We start from the raw sequence: 26,762 nt of genomic DNA on the forward strand, positions 1-26,762 counted from the left end.
GAGGTTGCAGTGAGGCAGGTGTTGGCCTCATCTCTCTAGAGACTAGTGATAGGACAAGAGGAAATGGGGTTAAGTTGCACCAGGGGAGGTTCAGATTGGATATTAGGAAAAATTTCTTCACAGAAAGAGTGGTGAGGCATTGGAACAGGCTGTTCAGGGAGATGGTGGAGGCACCATCCCTGGAGGTGTTAAAAAAATGGGCAGACATGGTGTTTTGGGAGATGGTTTAGTGGTTAGAGGTTGTAGGGGGGACGGTTGGACTTGATGATGTTAAAAGTCTTTTCCAACCTTGATGATTCTATGATTCTTTTAGGAGGGCAAAAGCCCAGCTAGAATTCAACTTGGACACTGACAAAATGGATAACCAAAAGAAGCTTTTACAAATACATCAGCAATAAAAAAAGAGCCAGTGAAAATCTCAATCCTTTAAAAAAACCAAGGATAAGGAAAAGGCTGAGATACTTAATGCCTTCTTTGCCTCTGTCTTCAATAGTCAAACCAGCTCCCCACAGGGTGTTCAGCCTCCTAAGCTAGAAAATATGGATGGAAAGCAGAATCCCCCCCATAATCCAGAAGGAAGCAGTTAATGATCTGTTTCTGCACCCTGACATGCACAAGTCTATGGGGCCTAATGGGATCCACCCTAGAGTGCTGAGGGAGCTGGCAGGGAAGCTTGCTAAGCCTCTCTCCATCACATATCAATTATCCTGGTCAACAGGGGAGGTCCCAGATGACTGGAGGGTAGGTAATGTGACGCCCATCTACAAGAAGGGCCAGAAGAAGGATCCAGGGAACCACAGGCCTGTCAGCCTGACCTCAGTGCCAGGAAAGATCATGGAGAGGCTCATCTTGAGTGAGCTCACACAGCAAGTGCAGGGCAGCCAGAGGATCAGGGCCAGCCAGCATGGGTTTATGAAAGGGAGGTCTTGCTTGACCAACCTGATCTCTTTCTGTGACCACGTGATCTGCCTGCTGGATGAGGGGAAGGCTGTGGACATTGTCTACCTGGACAAGATATATGAGGACCAGCTGAGGAACAGAGGTTGTTTAGTCTGAAGAAAAGGGGGCTGAGGGGAGACCTTACCAACCTCTACAACTACCTGAAGGGAGGTTTTAGTGAGGTGGGTGTTGATCTCCTCTCTCTGTGATCTTAGAGGTCCTTTCCAACCATAATAATTCTATAATTCCATGATTCTTCTCTTTAGAGAAGGAAAAAAATTATTGGCCAGAATAAAAGAAGTTGCAAACGCTAAATATGAAAAGGTAACAGTGGCAAGCATTGTTTAAGAAGTTCTATATGAACGGAAGCTCTCAAAAGGAATTTAAAAGAGGTTCTATCACTGTACTTTTCCTATTTGTTTTATCATCTTCCTGTGTTCTCCTCCTTAGTGATCAACAGTGTTAAAGGCTGTTGAAAGTAATTTCAAATTTTAATCTCAAAAGTTTGCTGGGAAGAAAGGTTTGGGTCATTCCTTTAATACATTAAGACTATATATTTACTAAAATGGGGCATGCCTTTTTGATGCGTGATTACAGTTCCCAAGTTGGACAGTAACACATTTTAACAGTTAATAGTAGTATCCACAATCAGGAAAAGCTTGCACATCAGTAGTAGTGAGACTGTTTCAGTGCTAACATACTGATCCAAAGTTTGGCTGTGTAGCCCATGGGAATGGAAATGATGTGCCATGTCTTCAGTAACCTCGCCTGCACCAAAACAGTACGAAGGAATGTTGACGAATTTGGGGGGGCTAAAGCAGTTTCTCCAGAGATGTCTGTAACATGCCATAAGGTGTTGGTCCTAAAGATAACATGGAAATGGTTTTAAGTAGACAGATCTCATAAAACATGGGTAAGACTCCAGGAAAGATAACCATTCAAATAAAATATGCAGTTTCATGTTATATTTAACCTTGTTCAACTGCATGCTGCAACAAAAATAAGTAATGTCATCTCCTGTAACCCTGTGCTCCAAATTCTTACCTTGCATCAGATCTACTGATAATACAACCATACAGGAATTCATACCAGTATGTTGTTCTGAGATGAGGGAGGAAACCAAATACAGAAAAATATTAAATGAGAGGAAAAAAAGAAAACCAGTAATTATTTTTGCTTTTGATAACTAGCTAACTCAGGTCATGTAATCGTGAAATTATTAGAATGCAAGGGAAGCAAGAGGAAACTTCTTTCAGCAACAATTTGCATTTACAGGAGGAAGCATTTTATCACGTTTTTCTATTAATGTTGTAGGGGCAGAGTGGTAAGATTTAAGTTTGCACTGGCATTCAAATAAAGTGGTCCTATTCTGCTCCTAGTCCTCAGACTGCCTCCTCACACTGCTCATTCTTTTGTCCTAGCAGCTACAATTATGTGGCTGTAAAGTGAATAAGATGAAGCAACAACTGAATTAATACCAGACTAGTTTTTTACCCCAGAGCAATTTTGGAAAATTTTGTTTCACATGAAACAAAATGAGAAGCACGCTCTATCATTAGAAGATATTCTTATACCCATCTCCCTCCTGCTCACACTTAGAGCCAGCTTTGGTACCCACATGCTTGCACAGCAAAGGCCACCTCAACAAAACTGAGTATCAGAAAACTGACAGGTGAAAACAGCTGCAATTTTTTAGCTACCTTAACTAGATTGTGATTAGAAGATGAGCCTAAGTGCATGGACCAGGGAGAAATCATGGCATAACTGAGATCAATATGTAAGAGGAACCAAAGGCTCCTCAGTTTGGAAGCCAGGAGCTATAAATTTAGCAAGGCTTTATGATGAAACCTTTATCTAAAACCACTGCTCAGCACAGACCATAATTCAAAAGCAAAACCAGACATCTGTTTATAGCTACTGTGTTTTACTTGACCTTTTAGTTTCTATGTAGCTGTAGGTAAGACCTTTTGTATCTCATTAGGATTTTTGTACAATGGATCCTACTAGGAGATATCAGAATACTTGTGGGTCAAAAAAGCATGCTTTGCAGTGTTTTAAAAATCTAAAGTATTCTCAATTGACAGAGCACCCACTTGAGGCAAGTCTCTGTCTTTTTGTATTATCTATCCAAAGGCCAACACTTAGAAGGCCTTACCAAGGCCTTAGAAATAACAAGCTCTGGAATCCCCTCACCCCCTAATGTGGAACGTCATAAGCATCAAATGATCCCATCCTGAAATACAAGCCTTAAATGTTACAGAAAAAGAATAGAGGCTAAATACATGTAAACTAACCCTACTGCAAACTCACAGAACCACAGAATTACTGAGGCTGGAAAAGCCCTCTGATATCATCAAGTCCAGCCTATAACCTAACACCACCACATCAGCTAGACCTTAAATACCTCCAGGGATGGCGAGGCCACCACTTCCCTGGGCAGTCCATTCCAATGTCTGATCACCCTCTCTGTGAGGAAGTGGTTCCTAATATCCATCCTAAACCTTCCATGGCTTCAGGCAGTGCCCTCTCATCCTGTCACAAATTGCCTGGGAGAAGAGCCCAACCCCCATCTGACTACAACCTCCCTTCAGGTAGTTGTAGAGAGTGATAAGGTTCCCTGCTGAGTCTCCTCTTCTCCAGGCTAAACAACCCCAGCTCCTTCAGCTTATCCCTGTATGACTTTCCCCCTAGTCCCTTCACCAGCCTCCACCAGCCTTGTTGCTCTCCTCTGGACCTGCTCCAGCACCTCAATATCCCTCTTGAAGTGAGGGGCCTAGACCTGCACACAGTACTTGAGGTGAGGCCTCACCAGTGCTAAGTACAGGGAGAGAATTACATCCCTACTGCTGCTGGCCACACTGTTCTTCATACGAGCCAGGATGCCATTGGCCTTCTGGGCCACCTGGGCACACTGCTGGCTCATGTTCAACCAGTTGCCAACCAGTACTCCCAAGTCCCTCTCTGCCAGGCCGCTCGCTTGCCACTCTTCCCCCAGCCTGGGGTTATTGTGGCCAAAGTGTAGGACCCAGTACTTGGGAAGGTCCATCTGTTTGGCATCTTTCTCCTGTCAGTCATTTTTCCAACGGTGTGGAACTGATGGGGATCAGAGATCATGTCTCCATACTGTCGTGCTTTCAAAGCCAATTCACACACAGTTGGTCTTTCATAGTCAATGAACCCCATGAAGGAGAATATTTGGGCAGGTGCCGCTGATACAGCCTGCGCAAACCTCCAAAGCATGGGCATGTCGCACAGGATGTCATTGTAATCTCATGGTTATCATAGATCACATCTCGCACAGCTAGTTTTCTCAAATCCGTGACGGCTCTTTCAAGAGTGGGCATTCTGCTTCAGTACCAATCGGGGTCATCCTTATGGGGGTATCTCTCCCTTACAGCTGAAAGAAGTCAGCTCCACAGGGTGGTAGTTCCTGTCTTACTACCAAGTGCTCTATCAATACCAGCATCTCTGGCCAGGGATCCCAACTGCTTGGCTTCTCTTTCGTCCACATCATAGGTTTCAGCCCCTCTATCAAAGCATTGGAGCAACCAATAAAGAAGCAGCTCACCTTCACTGTGGGTAAAGTCCCTTCTCATGAGGTGCATTAGGGAGAAAGGTTGGACAAGATCTTCGTTGTCATCTGCTTGAGAGTGGCCTGCTCCATCTACTTGAGAAGGGACTGTTCCTCCATCCGCTTAAGAACAATCTTCTCCATCACTCTCTTCCTGGTCTTGTGGAAACAGTGGAGATTTTGAACGGGAATAAGATCTGGGACCTTTCTCTTTGTTTTGCTCTTGGTCACAGGATTAACTTTAACTTTTGCTTGTTTGAATTGAGTGGTCTTTGCAGCAGCAGCAGTGGTGGCAGCAGCCTTGCCTGTGAGGGAGTGGCAGTGAGTGGAACAACATCTTGCTCTACGCATCCACAATACATTATAAACATTCAGCAGAAGCATCCCTAGTGGAACCATTTTATTTATATCAAGAGCTGGGATGGAGATTCAGCCTGAGAGAAAACGGAGAGGTAAAACTGACCCTGCCATTACCAACATAGATCTATCTTTCTGTTCATATAAAAATCCTTACTATACAGTGCCACCCTATAGATCAGTATCAAAACTTCTACGATCACTAAATAGCTTATCACATGATAGATCATGACTTTGGCTATAGTCTTGTTGATAAATCATAAAACAAGAGCAGCTACACAGAGAAGTATTATCCTGGCTGCACACCACATGTGTGATTGCATGCTGGGAAAAAGGGCCAGCAAACACATTGCAGAAAGTGTCTGTTCAGTTTTCAGCCCGCCAACATATTCAGCAGAAGCGTTGCCCATAGCTATCTGAGGGCTTCCTCCCATCAGAGCTGGAATTTTAAACATTCACCAATTAGTGAGAATGTATAGCCTGGGCTTAAGACTGAGCCTCACGTTGAGCACCAATAAATTATTGTCACTGTTTGACTCAGGATCAGCAACTGAACTAGCAACAATAATGCTCTCAATCTCCTCCCCCTCCCACCCAGGTGGGGAAGGAGAGAGAGAATGAAGGAGAGAGACTTACCAGATTGAAAACTAAACCAGACAGCTTTAATTAAATACTAATGACAAAAGAAAATACGTACAATTATATACAAGTGTGTTCAGGAATATGCAAAACGCTATTGCCTCAACCCACCCCCAGCAACTCCCATGACATCTCCTGAGCTGTGAGCAGTTCCAAAATGTTCTGGAGCTGCCAGAGAGAGCGGCAGAGCAGACAGGAGCTGAGGGGAGACTGATGAGGGTCAGGAATGCACAAGCCTAGGGATCAACAGTGGTGGATAGACAGATCCTTCCTGGATGCCAGGCACGGATGGAAGAGAAGAGAAGAAAAAGCAGGTGGGGGCTTGGCTTCCATGATGTCTGACCTTAACACCGAGCTTACACAGATATATGGAATGGAATACTTTGGTCAGTTTTGCTGTCCTTATAGTCCACTCCTCCCTGCGGGAAGGCTGCAGATATGACTCTTCTGCTCCCAGTAGCATCTGAGGTGCAGATTCAACAAGTAGAGCAGTGACCTTCAAGTCCCAGCAGCAACATAAACATTCCAGCATTATCAGTCCACTAGCTGTAAAACTTGCTGCTAGTTAAAAGACAGCTTACTGAAGGAAAAAAAAAAAAAAAAAAATCAGTAAAATTTGCTTCATCCTGGCTCAAACCAGGACAGTCTTGTTCAACTTCATACCACTGGCTTTGGCCCATTGATCCAACCTGTCCAGATCCTTCTGCAGCATCTTCCTACCCTCCAGCACATCAACACTCCCTGCCAACTTGGTCATCCATTCCCCGTCATTCACGAATTTACCGAGGGTAGACTCTATTCCCTCATCCAGGTCATCAATAAAGATATTGAATAGGACTGGGTCCAGTACTGATCCCTGGGGGACACCACTGATAACCAAATGTCAACTGGATGCAGCACCACTTACCACCAGTTTCTGGGCCCAGTCATCCAGCCAGTTTTTAACCCAGTGAAGGGTTCATCTGTCCAAGCCATGAGCTGCCAGCTTTTCCAGGAGAACACGGTGGGAGATTGTGTCAAAGGCCTTGCTGAAGCCAAGGTAGACCACAACCACAGCCTTCCCCTCATCCACTAGGCGGGTCACCCAGTCATTGAAGGAGATGAGATTGGTCAGGCAGGATCTTCCTTTCCTAAACCCATGTTGGCTGGGCCTGATCCCCTCATTGTCTTGTACATGGCACTTGATGGCACTCAGGATGATCTGCTCCATAACTTTGCCAGGAACTGAGGTCAGGCTGACAGGCCTATAGTTCCCCAGATCCTGCTTCTGGCCCTTCTTGCGGATAGGCATCACACTGGCCAAACTCCAAGTCATGTGGTTAGCCATGACCAGTGATAAATGATGGAGAGTGGCATAGCCAGTTCTTCTGCCAGCTCCCTCAGCACCCTAGGATGAATCCCATCTGGACCTATAGACTTCTCAGGATCTAAATGGCACAGCAGGCCCTAACTACTTCCTCCTGTATTACAGGAGGGGTATTCTGCTCCCCATCCCTGTCTACCAGCTCAGGAGAGATGATAACCAGTCCTTTTGTTAAAAACTGAGGTAAAGGTGTTAAGTACCTCAGCCTTTTCTTTGCCTTTCATTACTATGTTCCCCCCATTATCCAATAAAGAATGGAGATTCTCTCTGGCCCTCCTTTTGTTATTAATGCATTTATAACAGCATTTTTATTATCCTTAACAGAAATGGTCAGATTAAGTTCTAACTCAGCTTTCGCATCTCTTCTCTTTCTACATGACCTTACAATACCATTAACACTTCCTGATTCACCTGTCCCTTTTTCCAAAGTTGATACACTCTTGTTTTTTTTTTCCCCTGAGTTGTTGCAAATGCTCCCTGCTCAACCAGGCCTTCAGCCGGTCTTCTTCCCCACTCACTCATTTTTTGGCACAAAGGGACAGCCTGCTCCTGCGACTTCACAACCAGGTCAGTCTCTCCCATGTTTTTAATGTCCAGTTTCTGTTTCTTTTAAATAGTAGGTTAAAAAAAAAAGACACATCTGAAAAGAAATCGGTAACTGGAAAGGCCTTTCCAAAAACAGAATTAAATCCAGAGGAAGAATTTAAGCAACACAGAATTGTGGAATGTTCTCCTCCCATCTGAGATTAATGCAATTTTTTCCCTGCAATGCAAAAATCTACTAAATAACTTTAAACAGCATTAACTTACACACCTCATCTCTCTCTGCTACCAAACAGTACCTTCTTTCATCTCAGTAATCCATCCTTTCATTACTTAAGCAAACTGTTGAATGGAGTAGTATCCTGCTTGAGTTTTCAACTAGCAACAAAGACATGTATCCTTCGTATCTATTTCCCGTATCAGAAAAGACATCTAGAAACACTTCCACATTGTCAGGAACTTCTAATAAATAATAACCAACAACCTGTTATTTCCAGGTGCTCCTAAAGTTGTTTTATTGAGCCTGAATTTTGAGGAACAGAAAGACTTCTTCCGCTTACTGGTTTGACCTGTCGTTTCAGTCTTAGGCCTTTCTAGAAAAAACTGCATTAAATTTATCAATTGGAGGCACTTATTTTGGAGACAAACATGTCCTTCTTGAAGGACTTTAACAGTGATATTTCAAGAAAATCTTGGGTTAAAACTGACTCTAAAGCTTGTAGAGCTAACACCAACTCCCATCTCCAAGGAGATTCTGTATCTTTCTTTTTTTTTTGTTTTTGGGTATGTCAGAGAAAAGCTTGATTTACTAAGATATACAGTATACAACAGTTACAGGTTTCTTCATGAGTACAGTATTTTCCCAAGACAAAAAAAAACACACACACAAAACAAACTAAAAAATTGTTCTAGACTAAAAGATTATATAACCAGGATTTCTTAGTTTTGACAGACATTAATGTAAATTTGTACACAAAGAAATGCTAGAGAGGGAAGAACTCATTTTTTTCCAACAACTCTAAGGTCACTGAGCTTGTTTCCTCTTCCCAGCTTTAGGGGGTTAAAACTACACTGCAGTAGCTCCACACGTGCTCTACGCCAGTACTGTAATGAAAATACAAGTGTAACATCACAATACTGTTTCTCACTTGTTCTGGATGAAGTTGCTTCCACTTGGTGCCAAAAAGACGTTAACTAAGACATTTGCTATTATGATTCCTAATTAAGACACTCCATGAATCTGCAACTACCTTTTAAAAAGAAAACACTTCTCAGAATTACACAGGTATACAATCCTTCCAACTAAATCAGTCAGGTAAAAAAAACATGCAGTGGTAGTATTGTGCTCACAGACAACAAACAGACTAAAGCAAACAGAAGGATTCTCCCCCACTGTCAGCTTGTTCTGATCTCTGAAGGCAACATATTTAAAAGATTAGCTAATCCACTAACCACTAATCTCTAGACTGTAAATGTAGTTCTCTGTTTCCCAATCCCTACAAATTTATAAATATCTTTATATGCATTTACTCTGCACTACAAGTTCTAAAATTACATTTGTCTTGTCTTTCTGAAATAAGCATTTGCCAAATACACAGCAAAACAAAAAGCACTGAGAGGCTACTGATCTCATCACAAATCAATGGCAGAGAAAGGAAACAGATGCTTTTTACAAGCACCAGGTAGGACAAGTCTCTATAGTTATCTCACTCCTCCACAGATTCCTCTAACAATCTCCTTTAAAACATTTTTCCTCCAAAGCCGTTCACTTTAAAGCAACACAGTCATAGAACTCTCACTACCAAATGCTACTCTCAGTCTGTTCTCAGTAACAGAACTGTAATTCACATACCCTCCTAGACTCCGCCTTTCAAAATCTTAAAAGATTAACAATTCCTAGAGGAAACATTCTAACTGCATGCTGTGCACCTTCAAAGACACCTCTCCAGAAATCCCTGTGTTCGACAAAACACCCACTTAAAACTGTGGTATTATGACAATTTAAGTCACTTTGCTGCTGTAACAGATTTAATCTCCAGTTCCATGCAATTCTACAGTGGCACATAGTACCACACCCACTTCCTAGCACGCTATTAGTGCTCATCGGACCCACTAGTGAGCAGGCAAACTTCCCACACCAGCAGGAAATATTCCCAGTTCTTTTGTGGAGTTTGATTTTTGCAGGTATTGCAAGCTGAACCAGCTCACTGTAGGATCTGACTGCAACAGAAGAAAGCTGGATCATAGCAACATCAGCAATGATGTGAACAGCTTAAATTGTCAAGACAGTGCCATTTTGAGACTGCAGAATTGTCTTTAGAGAGATTATTTTTTTCCTCCTACATTTACAACTCTACAGTCACTACACTAGGCCAGCTTCCAACTTTCTAAAAACAAGCCTATCAGAATGATTTGTCTTTCCCCAACTGTCCCTCTCGCTCCGTTGTCTTATGCAGATAATACATTCTCCCGCATTTACCACTCTGCTGGGTGAGAAAAATTTGCAGCAAAATTGCTATAAAGGCCCAGCTGCCAGCCTTATTTGAGCATGACAATTAGAAACAATAAGACATGCAGTTTATATGTAAGGCATAACTTCTGCCTGTAGCCACAGACCTTACTCACCTCAAAGAACCCACTAAGGGCATGCACCTTCAGAATCCTGCCTCACCTTTACTACCAAGTACATCAAGAGGAGTGCACAAAAAACCCCAACATTTCAGTCTTAGGCTAGAACGATCCTGAGAAGACTGACAGAAAAAAAAAAAATGAAGCTGAATATGAATATGCACATCTCAAAAAGTTACAGTAATTATTAAGTAACTTCTCTCTACCTTTCTGCCTACACTTACACCATGACTCCAAGCCATGCTCTCTCCTCAATAGTAGCTGAATAGTTTGCACGCCTGCAGTGCTGTGGTGAATGGATAAAGGCTCTTTCAGAAGGACAGGCTGTGCAACTGAGGAGGAGGGTCTGTGCTCCACAAAAAAAAGCGGATCACATACATACAGCTTTGCTTTCAAGTGCGCAGAGCTAATCAAAAGACTTCAGCAACAAAGACAACTTGCTTAGTTTTGACCATATATTTAGATTTTTTCCCCCTCCATGAGGGTGGCTGAATTTTTGATAAGATTGCTCAGACAGGCTGTAGAAGCTTCATCCTTGGAGATACTCAAAACCCAACTGGATATGTCCCAAACAACCTGATCTAACTTTAGAGCTGGCTCTAGCTTTCAAGTTGGCCACCTGAAAGAGAAGGTTGGTCCAGGTGACTTTTAAAGGTCCCTTCCAATCTTTATTATTCTATGATTCTCTATGCCATTCTCCTGCAGTATGCCTGGCCTCTCACGTGGCTGCAATAGTAGGATGCATGCTCCACAATGTACTATTCTGCAGCTCAAACTAGATTTGTGGGTTCATTGGGAAACATTCTTTTGCACAATCAAGATCATCTGACAAGTTTTTACAGTTATTTAACAAATAAAAATAAAGTTCTTCATGCTGAAAGTGGCTTTGTAGGTTTGAGAGTTGGGAAGGGAACCACAGGCTGATACCCTGACCACAATGAAACTTGGAAAGAGATTTAAGAAGAAATTGCGTATATGATAAAGGCAAGCCCTCTCTGGAAAGCAAAGTAATGAACTAGACAAAAAAGTTGTGATGCTTTTGTTGTTAAGCTATAAATAAACAACTAAATCCAGGTCCTGCTCACCACCATTCCATCTTTCTGGCAGAAGCAGTCATCCAGCACTATAGTCCTCCACAGAAAGACGCAGAAAGTTGTCAGGGGCACAAATAGGAGCTTTAGGCCCTCAGTTGAGTTTTATCCTAGTTTTGTGGACTAAGTAAAAACTACTCTGAACCTGTAAAGAATTTTTAAGATTCAACTACCAAAACATCTCACTTGCAATAAAGCAGGAATGGACTGATTGCAACTCAGGCAAATGAGTGCTGAACATTTAATCTTAGTCTCCAGGATATTCATTAATATTACCTGAGTCAGGGAAACAGGAACACTAGCAGAACTTGATATGCACTCTTTTGTTAATAATTTTTAAAAACCTTCTTCACGAAGAAGGAAAAGGCAGGATATAGGAATGAAAGCCATCCCTCAACACCATTTAGAGGTAAGACTTGGATGGATATGCTTTCTAAAACAGCAAGCTAGTTGGTGCAAGAAATCCTGGAATTCCTAAAAAATAATTTCTAAATCCTCACAACTGACTGCATCTATCATGGCAGGCTCAGTCAGGTTCATTAGTGCTCTCTTCCTACTTTATATTAAGAAAAAAAAACTCAAAGGAAGGAATCCTGCCTGGCTACAAAACTAAGAATGTAGCTCACCCTGTGGGTCTGTTCCTCAACCAGGAACAGAAAGCCCAACACTTCATATTAATAACCAAATGATAGCTAGACAGACAGACAGACAGATGATGTTCTCAACCATGAAAAATAGCCTGCAAGATACCTCATAAAATACAAAGAAGTGCTGCCAAAGGAAAACAAATAAAAAGAACTGCAGGAATGAAATGAGCCATTTTCCAAAGCAGTTGAGAAGTATAACAACAATGGGACATGCCAATTTACATAGTAATGAAACAAGTATGAAGGAGAACAATGCACAAGTGCAGCCTCTCCAGGTATTTAAACAGTCCTGAGTCTCACTGACAGAATGCATACGTATACTGAATGTAAATATACCCATGGACTACTATTCAAAAACAGAGTATTGGGTTACCCAAGTAATTGGCTAACACTGCATCACTCCTGTTTTTCCGTATTCGTGTTTTCCGAAGCCTGTGTAGTTAACACTGTTGATGCACGCAACACAATCCCTATGTGACTGTACATACATTATTTACAAATCATGTGTGCATACAATATTACATTAAAAAGCTACATTAAGAGAAAAGTATTGAAGCCACAAAGTCAAGAACATAAAAGTTAGAAAAATCCACAACTAAGGCTACGTCTGTAGCATTGATCTGCTACTCCACCCACATACTATCTTCAACTACACGAACAAACATTGTTTTCCCCACAGCATTTATCTAACGTGCACAGGAGATACAACACTCACTTAACAAGTAGCTAACTCAGCACTGTATTTTCTTTTATACTGTTCAGTGTGTAGACCACAAATTGGTATACTGAAATTCTTGCTTGAAACATACTAATTTCTTCTTGAGTTTTACTTATTGTGCTTACTGCAGTAACATCTAAGGCTTCACAATCTTAATTTATTTTGTCAACACCACAAGAAACCAGTGAATATTCTACTGATTTCCCACAGGGGTAAGGGAAACCCAGAAGTAAGTGTTAACAATGGAATTCTAGATGTCACATTTGGGAGATTTCTCAGTTGCTGATTCCGCTCTGATTGATTCTGTTTGTGGATGCAAGTCTTCAGAGGTTTCATAAAGCTGATCCTAGTAACCAAAGTTTCAGTACTTAGGAAATGCAAACACATGCAATTAAAGGCAATTTCTAAGCAGTCCATCCAATTGAAATCTCCAGATTAATACTCTCCTTCTAGCAATGTTCTCCTTCAATTGTCAAAAACTCCTGTAACCACAAAGAAGGCATCCTACAAATTGTCCTCTCCTTCACTATGCTACAAGTTAACATTTCCAGAGCAGAATACCCTGTACTTTGAGGAGGCTGATGAAAAAGTAGCATGTGATCAAATAATTTAAAATGTAGTATCTGAACACAAATACACAACAAAGGAATCAAAACCGCAAATTCTTTTTTGCCAATTTTTAATTGAGTATTTGCTGTTGCTACTCATCGTGGCATTTTATCTTTACATTTGCAGATAATGAAAAGCTGCCTTCGTGGTTGCATCTACCACACCAACTTCTAACATTTGACGTGACAGCTAAATGTCAGTGGCACCAGGTCAGCAGCCTCTGCATGGACCAGCACTTAAAGTGAATGGTCCACTGTCAACAAATATTTGTGTAACCAATTTTCAAAGGAATATTTCTCTAGAGGACAGAAAAGCTCTTGAAGGTTTGATTCCAACCCAAGCATTGAAAGTCAGCAACCACTGCATGCAGCATGCACCCCCCACAGAATTCATCCCCCTAGATGTAACAACTGTGCTTCCATTTGTTTTCTGTCTCATCTTCATTCTATTCCCCTTATTTTTTCCAGTATTTTCCAAACCATAGATTTTTCTTACTGTCAAGTAGCTTCTTTGCCAGCAATTCTGAATACCACTCTTAATGACTCAATTTTCTGCCTTGCCTCCAAATTCATTTTCCATTTGTTCAGTTTGCATTTCTTCTCATAGAAGTTTCAATACACAATCCATGTTCCCACTGGTTTCCAGCTCCAGTTTCTTTCCTGAGGGAACCAATTTCTTATCTAGCAAGAGTTTTCACTGCAATCACTTCCTGTTACCATTTCTTGTTCCAGCACATTTCCAAAGCAAACTGCCTTCACACCAAACTTTTCCCGACTGATACTTCAGTCCCCAATCCCAAACCAATTTCACTTTCCCAGCCACATTTGAATGGAGTGATTTACTCCAGTAAGGTCTCTGTGACATTAAGAGGGTGTATAACCAACATGAAGGAAAAACTCCATCTTAAACTCTGCATTCAGATCGAACTGTAGCAGCAGCAAAGGCCACAACTCCAGAAGTACTTTTGCACAATACAAGAGTGTTTCAAATGTTTTGGCTGTGAAGCTTAAACAAACCTCTAAGATGCTTAAAAGACCATTTTGTGAAATGCTAATTATTTGGTACAAATTTCATGGAAACATCATAGAAGGCTAGGGTTGGAAAGGACCTTAAAGATCATTTAGATCCAAGCCCCATACATGGCCAGGCACACCTCCCACTAGAACAGGTTTCTCAAAGCCCCATCCAACCTGCCGTTGAACACTTCCAGGGAGGGGGTATCCACAACTTCCCTGGGCAACCTGTGCCAGTGTCTCACCACCCTGATAGTGAAGAACTTCCTGTCTAAATTAAATCTACCCTCCTCCTGTTTAAAACCACTACCCTTTGTCCTATCACTACATGCCCATATAAGAACTCCATCTCCAGCTTTCCTGTAGGCCCCTTCAGACAGTGGAAGGCTGCTATAAGGTCTCCCTGGAATGTCCTCTTCTCCAGGCTGAAAAACCCCAACAAATCCATTTATGTCTACTTTCACAGGTAAAATAAAAGCCACTTCAGCCAAACCGAGTTCCTGTTCCAAACTAGTTCTTTTGAAAATATCTTTATAAATTTAGGGAAAATGAGAAAAACATTATTTTTTTTTCTAGAAGTGCCCTCCTTTCAGTGAATTGCTTTGCAGAGAATTTCCAAAAATCTGTCAAAAAGACATGTAACACTTAAGGGGCAAGGGGTAGGGAGGTTCCATTAATAAGGAAGGACAAATTATAAGCAATAAAAATCTGGTTTATAATGGAAGTTTTGGCCTATTGCAATGTTAAAATAGATGATACAAGACCTATCCACAATGTCAAAAAACACCTCATATGTTGTACTGATCTAGTACAAAGCAGCAAGCAGGTAGCAACCTAGTTGCAGGTATAAATCGAGTCTTCTAACTACTGTGGTGCCTTAGAGAAATCTCTTAACTTTCCTATATATTGATTCTGCATTGGTAAACATGGCAAACCATTGCACTCTTACTACAAAGATATTTCTGAGGATTTAATCTGTGCTTTCAAAAAGCCTTAAAACTTACAAATTAATATTATTTGGGGATTTCTGAGTAAAACAGTTACACAACTGAAAAAGATTCTGTGAGAAATCTCCAAAATCTATCCGCAACGGATAGCCCAGACTCTTCTGCATGGACACAACATACGTATTTTTGTGCCATCATGATATACAGTACTGTCACTTCATAAAGTACTGTTTGAACAAATGGTCCCATTACAGCAATAACAAAATAACAAAAACGTTAAAGGCCATGATTCCCCAGAGTGCCAATGCAATTTGTTCTAATCCATTTAATAACGCTTCTACCAAAAATGTAGAAAATGTTTGTGCAGTCACATTGTTACCTGTCTCAGAGGACAGATAGAACGCTAAAAAAAACCTTCCACTAAGAAGAGGCTGATTTGGCTATAAAACTACACCAGTATACAGACTTGGTTCACAATACAAATGCTTAGACAACTGTGCCAGCACAGCTCACTTAGGTGACAAAGAGCTGGAACAGGGCTTGTTGGAAAAGTGACACAGAAATCCTCAGCCAGTTGAGGACTGTCATGTGAACTATTAAGCTAACTTTCATTTTTTTACTGTGATGTATGGAAGCACCTCTTCCATCTCACTTTTGTCTTTTTTACATTTTCTCTCCAGATGGCCATTCCCGAGCATTCTTACAACAATTAAAAATCTGGCAATGTTTTCTGGCAGTTTCAGATATGATGACATGCGTATATGTTCAAGATGATGCGCCCTACAAGTCTGATCTTCCTGGCTGACTATTCTAGAACAAATGCAAATGAAAAACTTTAGTCCTTAACATAGCCCTCTAAAATGACCATAATAAAATATTACCATGCAGAAACATTCCTACTTCTCCACCTTGCAAAGGTAGATTTGGACTAAGCCCATATCTACCTCTGATGACATACTGATATTTACTGACAAAATAGAATGATTTTGAGAAGATTAAATTAATCATTAGCCTTCATTATTTATAATCAGCTTTAGATAAAAACAATCATTGTGTAAGTATAGAAATCCCCGATAGTAAAGAAGAAAGCTGCAAGGTCACCCAGGGTCCTTTCTTCCCATATACATGACAAGAAAGTTGTGTTTGGTGTCACAGTTCTGAATTAAAACAATTCTTCCTAAAACATGTGGCACCTGTTGAAAGGCACTGCTATTAAAACGTTTCTAGGTTAATAAGGTAAACGTTTGAATTCTGGGGGTTTTTTTGTCTTTGTCTGAGGTATTGAATGTTTGGGTTCTAATGTTCCAGAATCCCCTCTATATAGTCCATAAATGCCTACTAGCAATGCTTATGGCTGACAAGTGACTGCTTTCTACAATGGAAGAACATAAAAACCAGTTTCAAGTGGTTCTGAGCCAGCACTTTCAACAACAAAAAATTCACCTCACATCTAACCACCTTCCAGTCCTTTGCACACAATGCAGTTTCTACTCCAGCTCTCACTGAGTTGCAAACTCATTCCCCAACTCTGCAGAGGAAGCCATGGCTGCTCTGACTGTTGTTAGTAGCAGGAAACAGGCCAAATCTGCACTACTCAACAAGGCACCTTGCCAAGGCCAGTTGCCTCCGCTCCATCACTCCCAGTCATTGCTGCACACTGCAGGAAAAGCTCTCACAGTGAGGTGCACTGCTGGACTAAAAAGTCCAAGGGGACCACTGAAACAGTCAGCAGGAAAAGGAGGTGATTATTTTCCCTACTGTGCGACAGAAGACAGTCTTTAGGTGACATAAAGATTATTAAAAAATATTACAAATTTTGATACAGCACCTGTCACATATGCAAAAGCCCTCTATAATAATGAGTCTAGTTGACAGAGTGCTTTTCTTACCATTACACTGGAAACACAGGAATGTGTTATCCAACCTTACCCTTTTTTCCCCAGCTTTCTATACAGAAATCTTTTCACTTTCTTGATTCCCCTATGTTTATTTCCAAAGCTACCTAAAACAATGCGAGGAGAAAAAAAAACAAATATCACAACTATATGTCGTTAATTCAGAACAAATCAGAGATGAAGGACAGATCATATGAAACAAAATCAGATTGTGCAAGAATAAAGACGTAACCAAAATAGTGACTAATCTTGCAAATTTCAGGCTCACACAAGAAACTCAGATGCCTAAACTGGCACACCAGCAACCTTTACCAAACTAAAATAATCTGTCTTCTAAATGCTTCCTCTACAGAAGAAATGAAGACAAGAGACCAGTTGCCAGATGTCATCCATCTGACTTACAGTGCCCACACAGTATTACTGTTTAAGGACACATGACTATTGTGTCCTTTTCATTCCTCACCTTGGCTGATCACTTGCTTTTGCATTCCTAAATTCTTAGGAGAAGTTCACACTTTCTTTTATGCTTTAGGACACTCCAAGTTCACTCACAATCTTTAACAGTTGAAAGTTCATGAAAGCAACTTTACTTAAAGCCATTTTATTTCACACGACAGTATCAGAAAATACAGAGATTCCAAAACTATACAGTAAAGGAATTGTTAAGTTGCTGGCTCAGTGATCGTCAACTTCTGCTATTCTGATAGCTAAAAATTTTAATTAAGACATTCTTGTACATGGTTTTAATGAAGGAAAGATCCAAATTTCCCTACCATCTTCTTCAACTGTGTTTCTGCACACGTAAGGTGTGCAGGAAGGTTACTGTTAAGTTAGTTTCTTAGGTGAGAAGAGTGCTCTATTCAGAAACAGCACACATCCAATGAATTATCTTCTGTCTCTTGTCCATTAGCATGCTTATTCCCTACAGGCTTCCTCCACCTTCATCCTCAACCCACCCTGCACACTCCTGCTCACAAACTTTAATTTGTTTAGCTTCAAATTCCCCAAGCTTGTTATATCATTGCACTAGTAAACTTGGACAAATAGTTTAAAATCACACATTTTAACAGAACTTACTGGTAAGACTTCAGCTGTGTGCCTGAAAACATCATGAAGTTTTGTTAAATTACCTGCTATACATTTCAAATTAATATAGGAATTGCCAAACTAGATGCCAAACTACCCATTTTGTTGCAGAATCTAGCAGTCACCTTACAGCAGTGAGTACCAAATGCTTCAAAGAAACACACATACACAATATTCCTAAGCTGACAACTTACATCCCAACCATAAGAAATTGCCTGTTTTACAGTACACCTTGAAGCCACACCTAAATCAACATAAGTATGTGCCACTCCTGAAAGAGCAACCCCACTCTCCCCTGCCCTGGTATACTAGAGCTAGCAATTGGGTGACCACAAAATGGGTGAAAATCTATTACTTCCTCCGATTACCCTCAGAGTTTGAGCCCTGTATTGCTAAGCTTTCAACACAAGTAACAGTAGAAGTGGAAGCAAAAGCAGATTATCATCCACTGAAGACACATTATCTTAATCAAACCCTCTATGTTGTACAAAATTTTACCCAACCAGGACCCATCATATAACAGTAGATAACAGAAACTGTACAGAATGCACTACCTCCTGGATTTTGTTCCAGGAAACATTTTCCTATGCAACTGAGGACTTCAGTGAGGAAAATGAAACACAAAACTTCTGGCTGTGTCATCTACCAGAAATCTGTATCAAGACACACGTGCAAGCACTAGCAAAAAGAAAACTGGAAAATTAAGAGGGAAGATTTTCCATCTCTCCAAGAGAAAGAATTGTTTCATAGAAGACAGTTCCCCCTCTAAAAAAATCACCATTAGTCCAGATTATTTGTAAATAAACTTCTGCAATCTTTCAGCATTTTTGTCTCACTCCTTTATAGAAGGTCAGGGTTTTTACATAGTTATGAATGAACACTTTTTATCAAAAACATTTACTTTTTTGCATTCTCTTTCTAATAACTTAATTTTCTCATTCTTGTACTACACACTCCTCAGGGTTGGTTTTCCAACTTGTGTACTTTATCTTTTCTTCTTGCAATAGACGCAGCACTAGGGGACATGAAATGGAAGAGAGCAGGAAAGCCATATTTAATTCCCCAAAACCAGGCAGAAGACAGGAAAGAAAAAAACATCACCAAGTAATAAAAACAATACTGAAATGCTGAAGAACCAATTATGCACCTTAAAGGCTGCAGCTGCAGTCCAGGAGGGCTGTCTCCACACAACATACTGTCCAAAGGACAGCATGCTAAGGGTAATTAGATGTTCAGACTTTCTGACAAGAACTTTCCCTGACTTGAAGACATAATATAGAATTTCAAGCCTCTATCATATACACCTCAGAATAAAAGACAAGATACATAAAAGTTTAGACATAGCAGAATCAAAACATCTGTTTTCCCATGCAATCGTTTTATCCTTGATTGATTAATGCTGCAATAAACTACAAATTCTGACCGAACTCATTCTCTGAAGTCAGTTTTAAGATTTCCTTCCTATATAGGTAGTAATGAAAAAGGTAAGCTCATATGGCAGCTCTTCTTCAGGGCTGAGTCCTTTTCTATTTTCTTCCCACAAAGAATTACTCTAACACAAGTTTCAGAAATGTAATTCTTCCCTAGATCTCCATTCATACTTTTTATGCTACATGGAGAAGAAAAATGGAAGAAGGAACAAAACAACACTGCAGTCTCCTTCCTTTAGGAAAATTAAATTAAAAAGTTGGGGGAAAAAATTACAAGAGTGTTCTACAGCTTGACACTGGTGGTATTAATATTCTTCCCGTAACATAAGCTTACTATATACAGCATCATTTTACTTAACATTTCTAACACACCTTAACATCTTTCTTTTCCTTTTTCATTAGCACAGAAAAAAAATAGGAAAACAGAACAGAAATCTTACAGTTTAGTTTAAAACACTGCAAGCTGTTCAAATTACCCTGATGCACATACATTGTTTTTCAGCCCTGTTCTTTTTTGGCATTTACATAATTACACACCTGGAGAGCAGCCTGCTTTAGTTATGCCACATTAGTATCTTCAGCTCTATGACAATTTGTACTGGCCACTGAAAATTCCTTTTAACCTATCTCAAATGTGTTTGCTATCTCAGAGATTGAACATAAACAGAAGAAAAAAAGTGCCCCTGGAATTCTTAAATGTGACTCACAAACTTAAAATACCTATGCAAAAATGAAACTATAATTTCTTTTTAATTCAGAGGTCCAGAGGAATCAACACACTAAAGCTGCCCTCCTCCCTGCTCTACAGAGGCAAGGCAAAAATAGTTCTAATGCAAACTAGAAGTTTGCAAAGTTAACAATTATATTTGATTACCCCAATAAATGCTAAAGAACACGTACATCTTTACAATTTAAATGATGTATAGTAGCCTGGCACACTTGGAATTCATTATTAAAGAGTACAGATGCTCCATTTTACAAGTACCCTTTCAGCACATTCTTAGCTCATTCTCACCAAGATTTCCATCTTCAATGGTCAGCACCACTTCATCCATCACCAGGGCCCGGAAATCTAGCTCCTCTTCACAGCACTTGGCCTTCAGTGCTCTCAGGATCTCCTGCTGAGGGTAATCTTCTCTGATGCGACGGTCTGTTAAGAACCACAGTCTGGGACCAACTGAGCTGCACATCTTGGACTTGTCTTGCAACCTTCAAGGCTTCCTTTCAATGGAACTTCTAGATGGTGGAGAAGATGAGACTCCGTTAGAGTATATAGGCTCCTATCTTCATGTTCCCCACTGTACCAAGTCCTACTCCCTCTGCACAAGTCAGCCATTTTCAATGGAGTGCAACTTCCAACCTCGAAGTGGGAAAATAATGTCTACATCTAATCTGCAACAGAAGTAACAACAACAGAAACAAATACATTTATATTCAATGAAATGTAAATGCTAAAATTCAGGTCTTGGTCCTCATCCTAGTTTCATCCACAAGATGCACACATTTGGTATGACTACTGGTACTGACAGTAGCATCCTCCTTTCTTGACAGTAATTAGAGTCATGCCAAGGACTGAAAACATTTTAAAGGCCATCCTTGAAGGCCAGAATTTTAGCTTCATGACTAATTCCTTACAATTGGAAATAACTCTGTTCCCCTTATATACCGTTAAATCACCTGTGACAGACCGATGCATCCTTTTCCACCATACATGGAACACGCCATTGTGTGCCAAAGTATTTGTGTTAAAAAGCAACCCAGAAGAAAGCAAGAAGTCCTTAAGTATTTCAAGACTGATTTGCTCTTACAAAAATCTCACATCTACTGTGAAATACATTTATATTATATTTTATATGTGAAATGTATTAATATATTAGTATATATTGATATATTATTAATATATCCAGAACATATAAACAGAAAAAACAATGGAATAAGGAGCATCATCAAAATGTTAAGAATAGTGAACATTAATACACGTAACCTAATGCAAAATCAAGGTTTGAAACTCAGTGCTAGCTCTTTCTTGCTCCATTTTTTTAATCACCTTTATGCATAAATATCACTAGTGAATTAATCACAAAATCCAGAAAAGAAACAGTTCAAACTTAAGAATTCCAATGGTGTCAGAAGTGGTAACAGTGAGGCACTCCTCCTTTTGCTTTGAATACAGGGGATTTGAAATATTTTTTACTACATATTAAAGTATTTTAAAAGCTGTAGAACAACTACAGGTACTTCACTCATTTACACTGAAGAAAAACAAGAAGCAGCATGGTGTAGGGGAGAAATAATTCTGTAGAAATGTGACACATTTTTAAATTTCCCTAATCAAATGAAGAAGTAGAAATCATTCTTTTCACCAATATAGCTTACATGAGTTTCAAACACAATTCAACTCTAGCACAGAAACAGGAGTTTTGCCTGGGAGTCCTAATGAGAGGACCTGATGTCAGCAGGCAGACCACAGTTATGCAACTGCTTTAATTTAATATTACAAAAAATTGTAGTTTCTGCAGCAGACATTGGGACAAAAAGATTGTTTTGCTACCATAAGAACAAGTTGATTTTTTTTGGTAATTAAAACACCTTTTTTTTTTTCCTATTAGGACAGCTTTTTCTTAACATAAAATTTTAAGCAATCACTTTTATTTCCGATACTGAGAGCCACAATGACACCAAGCAAAGACTGCAACTCAACCTTTTTTTTTTTTTTCATTGCTTTGGCAAACGAGGAGAAACAATAAAGCCACGGACTAAAGTGTTTCATACCAACAGACTGAAAGAAAGCAGACACTAGGGAAAGGCAACCACAGATGCAGTGTAGCCCTTGACAGCAGTCAAGATGCTCAAGGTAAAGCAGGATAAGGAGTGCTCACTCCCTGCAGGAAAATCAGTATGGGAGGTTGTAAAGAATATTTTTTGATAGGTCAAAGAACCCCTTCAAAGCTGCTTTCTTCAAAGCAGCTGAAAATGAAAAGGGCAAGATGAGACTTGGGCTTGCAATGGCTGACATCTGCTACATCGTGCCCTGCTTTTGGCTCTCTCAAAAATGGGTTTCTCTACATGGCAATTCACTGAAAGCTTCTTAGGCCAACATCATCAGTGAAGAACTGGGACAAGTTACATTTTTCAGAAATGGCACTGCCACAGCACAGTTCAGAGGCTTCTTGTCTGTATTTATGCTACTTGCATGACTGAGGAGACCAACAAGCCCCACCTACCGCCCTCCTTTGAAAAGCAGCTCTACTTCACAGGCCAGCCTGTCTCATTTTAAAAAACAGCTATTGAACACCGAGTACATAAAAAAATATACCAGACAGACTTCGTCATAATTTAAAAAAACAACCAAAAAAAAAGAGAAAAAGAAAATAACTCAGAAACCATTACATATTTTCAGCCTGTTTTTTTCTCTCCAGCAGCCTTATCCCTATTTTTGCTTGCTAGTAACCCCTGACTGCTATGCCAAAAGGCACATACTCCGATCTTTCTCAAATCTTTTTGCTACATGGCCTCACCTTCATCCCCTTAAATCTGCAGAGACCATGTCATCATCCATCACTGATTGCCCTTTCAGCACTCTTAAAAATTAGCAAAAGGTTGCCGAAAAAAAAGGTATAGCCTTTTCTTTCCTCCGTCTTTCTTCTGTTTATTAAAGGAGTTAAGCATCACCAAGAAAAGCCATCCAGGTATCTCAATTAGCACATTAAACTAGCAGGCATATTAAAATGCCAATATGGGTATTATTCTCCCTCCTAACACTATGTCTCATTTCCTCCAAAACTCAAAAATTTTATAAATGCATGAACAAAGCTTCACATGTCATCATGAGGCAGGCAGATAACAACCTCAAGTCTGGAGATAAAGATTAAGAAAATCACTTCAGATCAAGTTACAAGCCAGCAGCAGAGGCAGAAACTAGCAATCCTAACTCTCAGCTCCTTGACCTTCCAACACAATACCGTGTTTTTTTTCCACCTGGAGAAATATCCTTTTCATGCTAAAATTCTGCTCCTAAAACCACAAGCTATTTAGCAGTTTCAGCCTCTCCTTAGAATCTCTATTTTGATTGTGTAAAAAGTCTCATGGAACACAAAACCTGCAATTTACCCTATTAATCCAAATATTTTAACAATCTCTCCCACACTGTCAAGAAAATGGTCTGTAGGAGAAAAGCCTGCCTTGGAATCAGATGCACAAGAGCATCAAGCCCTCACATTGGATATGATTTCTAGAATTTTTCCCTGCTAACCAGCTCCACCCATTTCAATCTAAAAGACACAGCCTCAGACAATGCTGGGTGTGCATGGAACGCTTTCTAATCCATGAAAGCATATATTGCAAAGTAAGTATAGTATATGAAAGGGGAAGTGAGAGATGTTTAAATGTCTTCAGTATCACCAGTTGAAATGATGTTTTTACTGACAGCTACTACTGTTGATTTAAGTACAGTATTTCAGTAAGTACAGTATTTAATAGATTTATGAAATGAAAAGAAAAAAAAAATCATAAACTTAACTGCATGAAACAGGCTGGGAGAGGTAAAAGGGTGGCACGAAAGTAAAAGCTCTGTGATACAAATCAAATTAACTATGTGTCACACCAGCCAAGCAGCCACTGCTGCATGTACTTCAGAAAGATGCTGTGTGTAAAAGATTCTTAGCAATTTATAAAGAGAACAGAATATTCACCACAACTTTGAGTGGCAACATCCCTGTATTTCTCAAGGTAGGCTTTATCCTGGTGTTCACACAGCATCTCCCTTCCCCTCACGTGCAAACATATTCCTCCAATCTGTAATGCACCTTTCGGAGCTGTTCTAACAAAAGCAGTCACTGTGCTACTTTCCTACTTTACATTGTATGTGAATATGTTTTATTGACATAATGGGGAATTCAGCCAATCAGCTCAGCTGTCTAGAGATCTGGAAATCTTCTCTGAAGACCAGTCCTTTTTCCCTTGAATGGGTCTTCTCTTCACAGAGAGAGCCTTAGAGATCTGCCTTCAGGAAAAGGAGATTTGCCTCCATTGTCCATTTACTCCTGTCTTCCACATCCAAAAGCAGAGAAAAATGGACTAGTCTTTTTTATCATGATGTGTGTTCACCTAAGCTGAATCAAGAAGCCAGATATTAGAAGATACTAATTTATTTACGTATTATTGATAAATGTGTAACATAATAAGATACCCAGTAGACAAAAAGATTGTTCTGTATGTATCCTTTCTATCAGAACGCAACTAGTCAATGCCTTTGTAAATCAGAAAGGCTAGGTTGTTTCTCCCCTGTGGGAATGACAAACAGAATCCCAGATGTTTTCTAGCATTAGGAAACAATGCGATCTAGCTCTTTCAACTGCTTGACTTGTGATCTAACGTTGTAGCACACTCCCACTGACTATAGTACAAACTGGAAAACAAGATAGTGGAACAATTATTACCATCAGCCCCTCCCAGAATCGCCTTTTTTAGACCTTGGCTCAGACTCTCAGCCTCACAGCAGTATGTAGCTAACACAACTCCATGGATTTCAGTAGTTAATAGAGAGGTAAAACCTGATCTTAGTTTTAGCATACTTCTAGGCACATTTAATCCCTATAGCTCAAATAATTACTGGAAAAATCTCATGGAATTGAGAAGGAAAGTGAAAAGAGACTGACAGCCAAGACTGCCATGGGAAATGGAGAACTAGGAAAAATATAGCTCCAAGCACCTCACTACAAATAACCCTGCACCTTCACATTTATCATTAGTGCATATCCCTTAATACTTGTTTCCAGAACAGCATTATTCAAGTAGGAAAAGGTATTATGCTTTCCTTTTTATCATAAATTAGCTAAGGCTTGAAAGTGAGTACACACTTCCAATAAACCAATTGTCTCTACCAATACAGCAGTTTCTAGAAAGCTATTTTAGAGGCCACGCCTCAAGACACTGAAGAACTAAAAATAATTGGCAGATGCTCATAAGTTAAGTCCTTTAGGAGATATCTCAAGGCAAATCTAAATTATACAGTCAATCTTAGGTAGCAGACCAGTTACACAGGTAATGAAGGGCTGTCCAGCATATGATCCATCATAAGATGTCATGAATGTCTCTGTCTCATCTTAATAAGAAGAGAGCATTTGAGATATTCCAGAAATATTTCTATGTCATATGGAAGCAAGGTCTGAAACCAGTTCACAGCTGTTTCAAGTCCAAAGCACAATTTTCTGTCCACACAAAGACACCAGAATGATGATCATTTCAAGAAAACCTTAAGGAAATCTGTAAGAATTATGAAAATAACCCATGATGATACATACAGAGATAAAAACTGACATCTTGATCAACTTACAAAAAATGGCTTTAGAAAAAGAAAACCAAGATAAAATAACTCATTCCTGACGCTCCTGCTTCATGGTGATGCTTGAGGACAACCTCAAGAAAAACTGATCTGCCTAGCAGTTTGAAAATCTTAGGGGGGAAAAAAAGTTTTAAAATTGAAGACTAAAAAATTAAAAAACTTATTTAAATGCATTTTATATAATATATTGAGCAGCGGCAGCACAATCTGTCCATCGCTGCTGCATTATCATCCACCCCTCTACACACAGAATCATAGAATTTAAAGTCATTGCAGGCAGGTAACTAACTCCAAGCACACCTCTTTGAAAGCACAGCACGGTATTCACCTCCTTTTCTCTGTGGTATTTGTAAACTGCAGTCAAAGGACATGGGAATATACTAATCTTTCCCATTCATTCCCAGTACAACCCCCCACTCTCGCAGATGGGCAACTGCACTCCCTGCCGATGGCATTCATCTGCTTATCCCCACCTTTGCATTGAGTGGTGTTAAAGATGCTAGCAGCAATCCTTCTAGGCACAAATAAAAGGCAGACATTCACAATCACGCACACAACACACCCCTTCTTTCCTCCTCTATGTACATGCTGTTAAGTAGGTGATAACATTCCTCATTCACACACCCCAGTTCCTGATCTCCAATGAATAATCCGTTCCCTTACCTCTCTGAAACACAAGCCCCGATACTGGTCAGCATCAGCTATCCTTGTACTTCCGTCTTAGCATTTTTTCCTACAACAGGCTCCCAGCTTTCCAACCCCCTTCGCTGTGCCTGCACGCATGCCCGTGCAAATAAAACCCATTTCCTCCCACATCAGCCGCTTTTCTGGAGAGTGTATTCCACCGCTGCCCAGATTCCCCTGGAATGTGGTACAATACCCCCCCTCTCCTCCCCGACCCCATGTACACAGCCCGTTCTCCCTCCTCCCTTCCCCCACCACA

At 40.2% G+C, this 26,762-nt stretch overlaps 1 protein-coding gene across 12 annotated transcripts in view; it reads right to left on the reverse strand.

Annotated features, from left to right (window-relative positions):
- RIMKLB (ribosomal modification protein rimK like family member B) overlaps positions 1–26,762 on the reverse strand; it is a 65,107-nt gene that overhangs the window by 33,894 nt on the left and 4,451 nt on the right. For 9 of the 12 annotated variants that reach the window (XR_007890600.1, XR_007890599.1, XR_007890597.1 and 6 more), the window contains one exon: positions 20,492–20,712. Coding sequence is in view for 9 of the 12 variants with exons in the window: in XM_051629565.1 (XP_051485525.1) it covers positions 20,492–20,666 (175 nt within the window). In the remaining 3 variants the exon portion in view is untranslated. Of the gene's footprint in view, positions 1–4,507; positions 4,816–20,491; positions 20,869–26,482; positions 26,565–26,762 lie in introns of those variants that run through there. The other 3 variants (XM_051629536.1, XM_051629552.1, XM_051629503.1) reach the window with 3 other exon arrangements.

This window comes from Apus apus, chromosome 1 (genome assembly GCF_020740795.1).
Source record: "Apus apus isolate bApuApu2 chromosome 1, bApuApu2.pri.cur, whole genome shotgun sequence".
In the NCBI taxonomy this organism is placed as follows: Eukaryota; Metazoa; Chordata; class Aves; order Apodiformes; family Apodidae; genus Apus; species Apus apus.